Source organism: Hylobates moloch, unplaced genomic scaffold, assembly GCF_009828535.3.
Source record: "Hylobates moloch isolate HMO894 unplaced genomic scaffold, HMol_V3 SCAFFOLD_21, whole genome shotgun sequence".
NCBI classification, from domain to species: domain Eukaryota; kingdom Metazoa; phylum Chordata; class Mammalia; order Primates; family Hylobatidae; genus Hylobates; species Hylobates moloch.
In genome coordinates this window covers 15,054,019-15,061,324 of record NW_026652296.1, presented here as the reverse complement: position 1 = coordinate 15,061,324, position 7,306 = coordinate 15,054,019, and the positions used below count along the sequence as shown (strand labels likewise).

Below are 7,306 nucleotides of genomic sequence, written 5' to 3'. Positions count from 1 at the left end.
GAAACAAGGCTCAACATCACTGATCATTAGAGAAATGAAAAGCAAAACCACAATGAGATACCATCTCATACCAGTCAGAATGGTGATTATTAAAAAGTAAACAAAACAAAACAAAAAAAAAACACAGATGCTGGAGAGGTTGCAGAGAAAAAGGAACACTTTTACACTGTTAGTGGGAGTGTACATTAGTTCAACCATTGTGGAAAAGAGTGTGGAGATTCCTCAAAGATCTAGAGGCAGAAATACCATCTGACCCAATAATCCCGTTACTGCATATATACCCAAAGGAACATAAATCATTCTATTATAAAGACATACACATGCATATGTTCATTGCAGCACTATTCACAATAGCAAAGACATGGAATCAATCCAAATGCCCAGCAATGATAGACTGGATAAAGAAAATGTGATATTGAGATAGATATAGATATAGATATAGACATACACATACATACATACATATACATACACACACACACACACACCATGGAATTCTATGCAGCCATAAAAAGAAATGAGATCATGTCCTTTGCAGGGATATGGATGGAGCTCGAAGCAGTTCTCCTCAGCAAACTAACACAGGCAGAAAACCAAACACTGCATGTTCTCACTTACAAGTGGTAGCTGAATGATGAGAACACGTGGACACGTAAGGGGAACAACACACCTTGGAGCACATCATGCGGGTGGTAGGGAGAGGGAGAACATCAAGAAGAATATCTGGTGAATGCTGGGCTTAATACCTAGGTATAGGGATGATCTGTGCAGCAAATCACCATGGCACACGTTTATGTATGTAACAAACCTGCACATCCTGCACATGTACCGCTGAACTTAAAATAAAAGTTGAAGATTTTTTTTAAAAGACAGCATTTACAATATTAAAAATATAAATAAGATTGTCATACCTGCATGAGAAATGTCATAAACCTTTCTTTAAAATATTAATGAAGGTCAAAATAGATGGAAATATATATATCAAAGACAATATTTTAAGGATATCATTCTTTTCCAATTGATCTGTAGATCCATTGCAATTCAAATGAATATCCAAAATAGGTCTTTTTTGTTTTTGTTTTTTTGGGTCAGAGTCTTGCTCTGCCACCCAGGCTGGAGTGCAATGGCACAGTCTCAGCTCACTACAACCTCTGCCTCCCAGTTCAATCAATTCTCATGCCGCAGCCTCCCAAATAGCTGGGATTACAGGAACTCACCATCATAACCAGCTAATTTTTGTATTTTTAGTAGAGACGGGGTTTTGCCATGTTGACCAGGCTGGTCTCCAATTCCTGACCTCATGTGATTCACCCACCTCAGCCTCCCAAAGTGCTGGGATTACAGGCATGAGCCACTACACCTGGCCCGAAACAGGTCTTTTGAATAACTTGATAAACTGACTAAAATTTATATGAAAATACAAAATCCTAAGATAAACAAAGTTCAAGAGATTAAGTGTGGCTTTGGAGTGGGGGTATACAGTGGAGTGAAATAAAGAGCTCAGAAGCAATCCCACGTAATTAAGCAAAATTATTTTGTAGTTAAATAGAAGAGGAACTCATTAATAAATGGGTCTGGGACCACTGAAAAATGAAAAAGGATCCTTATGTTATACCTTACCAAAAAATCAATATCAGGTGGTTTTAGGGTGTAAATTTAAGCCAAAATTTCAAAACTTTTAGGAGAAAACAGATCCAAGATGTCCTCGTGTTCCTAGATAACATAGTGTAGTGTGACTAAGAACAAAAACTCTGAAGCCAAGTTCAAATCTTGTCTCTACCACATAATAAATGAGTGACCTTGTACATGTAACCTAATCTCTGTCTCCATTTCAGCTATAAATGAAGGTAATAACTGTACCGACTTCATAGAGTGTATATGATGATAAAGTATATACAAATTACTTAAAAATAGCACCTGGAATTAAGTAGTACTCTAGGTTATAACTAACCCTGTTACTATTATTATAGTGCTATTGCACTTTCTCTTGTGCCATGATTAGTTTCTTCTGTGCATAAAAGGTCAAGAAGAGAAAAGAAGAAATCCTTTTTTAATTCCTTGCTCTGATGATTCTACCCTTCATGACTAAATATATGCAGAAGCTCTGATCCTTAAGTTTCTACTGCTTCTAGATGAACATGGGACTCACTATCAAGGGTCTAATCAGTTTGGGGCCTTCAGCTTCATGGCTGGGTACCCAAGCACTCACTGTTCAACTCAACACCTAGTAATGTCCAGTCCTGGCCCTTGGGGGTAGGTGGGCTCAACCGTCTCAAGTATCAAGCCCAAAATAAAACATCAGGTGATACCACAACTATCCTGCCTGCTGCTTGCTGCACCATGAAGTCTGCCAAGCTGGGATTTCTTCTACGATTCTTCATCTTCTGCTCATTGAATACCCTATTATTGGGTGGTGTTAATAAAATTGCTGAGAAGATATGTGGAGACCTCAAAGGTATGAAGCTAAGGCAGAAAATAAATCCAAAGGTCAATTATGAATGAGGGAGAAGGTACTGGGAGAAAAGCGTGTTATCTAGGTAGTCCAGGAAGGTCTTCCTTTCATGGCAATACCCATAGACACTTAGTCTCTTGACTCAGGGCATTACTTACACTAGGGGTCCTTTGGATGTTTGATGAGAAAAAACAGAAATTACACAAAGTCCTTTCCAGATGGAGACCTCTTTTATAGGAGGTCCAAAGGACTGGAAGTATTTTGAATCAGAGGTTTTGTGACAAATTTGAAAGATCCCAGACCATTGAAGAGTATGTATTGGGATGAGACAGAAAGGGGGTTGGAGACAGAGCAAATTAAGACATTTTCAGTATCTGGGCTATGGACATATACAGAACTCTCGGACAGATGATTCCTGTTTAGAGGAGCTCACAATGTAAATGTGAGAGGCAATGAGACTTTCTTCCATAGATAGTGTGTGAAGTCTCAGCGCTTCTGGGGGATGAGAAAGTAGCACAGTTTATACCATAAGTCAGACACTCCAAGTTCTGGACCTGTTCACTTAGCAGATGCGTGCCCTTGGACAAGTCACTCAACCACTTATTATTCTCTTAGTCTCAGTTTCCCCGTGTGTAAAATGAAGATCAGAAAAGTGCCTGCTGCAGAGGGTATTTGTGAGTATGAAATAAGATTATGCATATAACTTTACCAGAAAGTAAATTCCAGGCTGGCTGCTTGAGTAAGGTGGATTGTCAATACAACCATGATTGTGGCTGTTCCAACCACTTACTACCCAACTCTTAACAATAAAAACAGAGGGTTTGCCTCTGAGAAGGCAAGAAAGGAGAAGATGACGGGGTATGAGGATGAAAGAGCATCACCCCAAGGTTATGCATTTTAGCATTTTAGTATGCATCATGCTTTGAGGATAGCAGCAGGCACGGTTACCTAAATTTTGAAGTATAGGTAGTATAGTGAATGTATGAAAACTGGGGAGGAGGCACTCTGAATTGCATGTCCTATGTGGGCAATTAAAAGGAAAGGAAGATGATGTAGGGAAGCAGGAGGATACTGTACTTTAATAAACTGTTAAGATATGAAATGTAGGGAACCTCATCGCCCTGCACAAGCTAGTGGTGGAACCTCCTTTTTCACTAATCACTACTTCTCCTTTTCCAATACACTGCTCACGACAACAACCTGGAATTGTAACCAATTTGCATTGTACAAGGGCAACTTTTCCAAGTAACTCTAACTCCAAGAGAAATCACATGTCTTTCAGAGTCCTTGAATATGAGAATAGTTCCAGGCTAAACGTAGGAATTTTTAAGGGCCTACAAAGACAAGTTCTCCTGCTGAGTCCTAACCAATTCCCACTAACTCAATGGGAACCTCTCATGCAGATCCCTGCAAATTGGACATGAATTTTGGAAGCTGCTATGAAGTTCACTTTAGATATTTCTACAACAGAACCTCCAAAAGATGTGAAACTTTTGTCTTCTCCGGCTGTAATGGCAACCTTAACAACTTCAAGCTTAAAATAGAATGTGAAGTAGCCTGTGTTGCAAAATACAAACCACCGTAAGGAATCTAATCCTGTCCTTGGTCCTTGGGGGTAGTAAAAGAAGAGGTTTTGACATCCTAAGGCAGAGAAAATTGATCAGGGGCTAACCTTGCTTGGAGTGGGAAGAGGGAGGATTGCTCTAATAAAAAGTTTTAACAGTTGGGTTGGCCGGGTGCCGTGGCTCATGCCTGTAATCCCAGCGCTTTGGGAGGCCGAGGTGGGCGGATCACCTGAGGTCAGGAGTTCGAGACCAGCCTGACCAACATGGAGAAACTCCATCTTTACTGAAAATACAAAATTAGCCAAGCATGGTGGCGCATGCCTGTAATCCCAACTACTTGGGAAGCTGAGGCAGGATAATCGCTTGAACCTGGGAGGCAGAGGTTGCCGTGAGCCAAGATCACACCATCCATTACACTCCACTCCAGCCTGGGCAATAAGAGCAAAACTCCATCTTAAAAAAAAAAAAAAAAAACACATTTGGGTGGGCTGTCAGGATCATTTGCTCATTTTGCAGTTAGGAAATCAAATGTCCAGAGAGAAAATAATAGCCACCATCTATTGGACAATTACTGTGTGTCAGGCACTGCACTAAGCAATTAACATATATTGATATAATTTAAAATTATATCAAGGTAGGGCTGGGCATTGTGGCTCACGCCTGTAATCCCAGTACTTTGGGAGGCTGAGGCCGGCAGATCATAAGGTCAGGAGATCGAGACCATCCTGGCTAACACGGTGAAACCCCGTCTCTACCAAAAATACAAAAAATTTGCCAGGCGTGGTCGTGGGCGCCTGTAGTCCCAGCTACTCAGGAGGCCGAGGCAGGACAATGATGTGAACCCGGGAGGTGGAGCTTGCAGTGAGCCAAGATCATGCCACTGCACTCCAGCCTGGGAGACAGAGCGAGACTCCATCTCAAAAAAAAAAAAAAAAAATGTATCAAGGTAGATGTATATCATTATTTTTATGTGACAGAGGAAGAAACCAAGTACAGTACAAGTAACCAAGCATCTTGAGGTCACATTATTAAATGGTATAGCAAGGTTTCTAACCAGAGCTGACAGTCACAATGGTCTTGACCATCTTACATGGACAAGGTCACCCAAACCAAATCTTGCACTCTTATACCTTTGAACTCTCCATAGCAACTTGCTGCTTTATACAACTAAGCTCCCAGCCCATGCTTGACTATTTCCCCATCATTGGAAATAGAAGGTCAATGGTGCATAACAGGGCTGTGGTTTGGCTGATTCCCAGGAGAACTGGCTGGAGAGTGGCCTTGGAAGTAACTAGAAAGCAGAAATGTTGTTTTGTTTATTTTATATTCCTAGTGGATCTTTGCAGTGCCTGGCACATACTAAGCAATGATTAAGTGTTAAGTGAATGAAAAAGTGAAAGATTAATCAATAAAATAAGGGAAACATTGAGATAGAAGGAATCCTCTGTGCTTTCCCTAGGATAAAAAATGACCTACATTAACCCAGGGAGACCTTCCAAAACCTGTAACACCGATTTGGGTTTTTCTTTCCTTTGCTTAAACAGGAGGTGAGAGGAATGAACTCATGAAGTTGTCTGCTGCACCATCCAAAATAAAGATACAAGAAAATTCAGACTGATTTTGAAATCTTTGTAATATTTCCATAATACTTTAAACTTCCATCTGTTTGCTATTTTCCTGACCCTAGTTTTGTCTTTCCTAGAAATTAACTGTATGATCATTAGAATGAAAGAGTCTTTCTGTCAGCCCTGGCTCTCTTAATTTCTCTCCACTTGTCTTATCTAGATTTGCACAACTGAAATGTCAGCTGGTCCCATCCATTGATTTCCCCCTCACTCCTGAGCCATCCCTTACATATGCACACTTAGCTTCATTTATCCTAAACTGCTAAACTGTTTCAGATTTGACAAGTCTGCACAGGTTTGCATCACCTACCCTGTCAAATTGAACTGGTTAATGGGACCAAAGTACCAAACCTATACTCCCTTTTGATCTTGAAATCAAACCTAGCAGCAAACTGCACACTTATGTGAAATGTCCCTGCACTCTTAACAAATTTTTCTTTGTTGTGTTTCCTGATTCAAGTCCCTCAATTAGTTTAATTACCTCCCAACCTGGTCCCTGTTTAGGAGTAATTATATGGACCTCTGTCATTGCTATTTGACTTGATTATAATCAGTCCTTCTGGAAAAGAATCCTCAACTTCAGTCCAGTGACTGTGTTTCAGCTACCAAAAAATGATTATCAAAACACAGGTTCCCAAATCTTCTGCATATAATGCTACAAGGTTTGGCATGGCCATGATCAGCTTAGCTGTAAGATTTACAGGTTGACCACTTCACCTCTGAATTTTTTCAGGCATCCAAACTGAACCTGCACTGAAGTAGGAAAACCTATCCTGGCACCTGTTATTACCCTCTGCATACCTACCATGTCCATCTTATAGACAAAGCCAATCCCCCACCTGTGAATCACAACCTGGAACAGTGGTAGCTAGGGCCTGATCTCTGCTCCATCTTAAGACTAGGAAGATCAATGCCCTAAGTTAAGATGCTTTTCCGCAAAAAATTTGGTAACTACAAGATCATACCCTCAACCAGACAGGGTTTATTCTGAGCAGATAAAGTGCTAATAACCCAGTTGATTCTGACATATTTCAACTTCAATGAAGATCCTAAAATTATAGATCATTCTTGAGCCCAGCCAGCAGCAAGACCCTAAAATAATAGAGATGAGACTAATCTAATTAGTCCATATACATAGAAGTTCTGAGATTTTCCTGTTATGAATCATGAAACTGGGTGTCCCAGAAGCAGACAGTCTTTCAGGGACAAGATAGCATATTTCAGGAGCCTGTTTGCTTCCTACTTCAGCCAACTCCTTGAAAAGTCGGAGAAGTAAAAAAGGGGTGTACAGATATGAATAAAGTCAAGACTAAGAATCCTCTCAGGAAAGAAGGCAATTGTATCCTGGTGAGAAAAGGAAATAGATGCCCAGTACAGATTGCTGAGCATCAAAATTGAGATAATGAGTTGAGTAAGAGCTTTTGAGGCTTTTGAGTTGTGTTATTCTCCCCACCACAAAGATCTGGATCAGTCATTTCCTGCTCTCTTGCCAAATCACTAACAGCCACAAAATACCAGATAACATAATGGTCGTTCCAGAGTCCAGCTAGAGAAGTATAAAAGCATAAAAGAAGTGAGAAGTATAAAAACAGGTGCAACTGAGCTAGCCAGACACAGAGTTTACTGCTTTCTCTTCCTCCTATATACACTAAGGTTTATGTGAC

The 7,306-nt window shown here is 40.4% G+C and overlaps 1 protein-coding gene across 1 annotated transcript; it reads left to right on the top strand.

Moving 5' to 3' along the window:
• The first annotated feature begins 2,319 nt into the window (after positions 1-2,319).
• Positions 2,320-5,762, top strand: SPINT4 (serine peptidase inhibitor, Kunitz type 4). Its single transcript, XM_032142239.3, has 3 exons — positions 2,320-2,455; positions 3,856-4,033; positions 5,562-5,762. The coding sequence occupies exons 1-3, from the start codon at positions 2,341-2,343 to the stop codon at positions 5,566-5,568; spliced, it is 300 nt and encodes a 99-aa protein (XP_031998130.1). The 5' UTR covers positions 2,320-2,340; the 3' UTR covers positions 5,569-5,762.
• Positions 5,763-7,306: the final 1,544 nt, after the last annotated feature.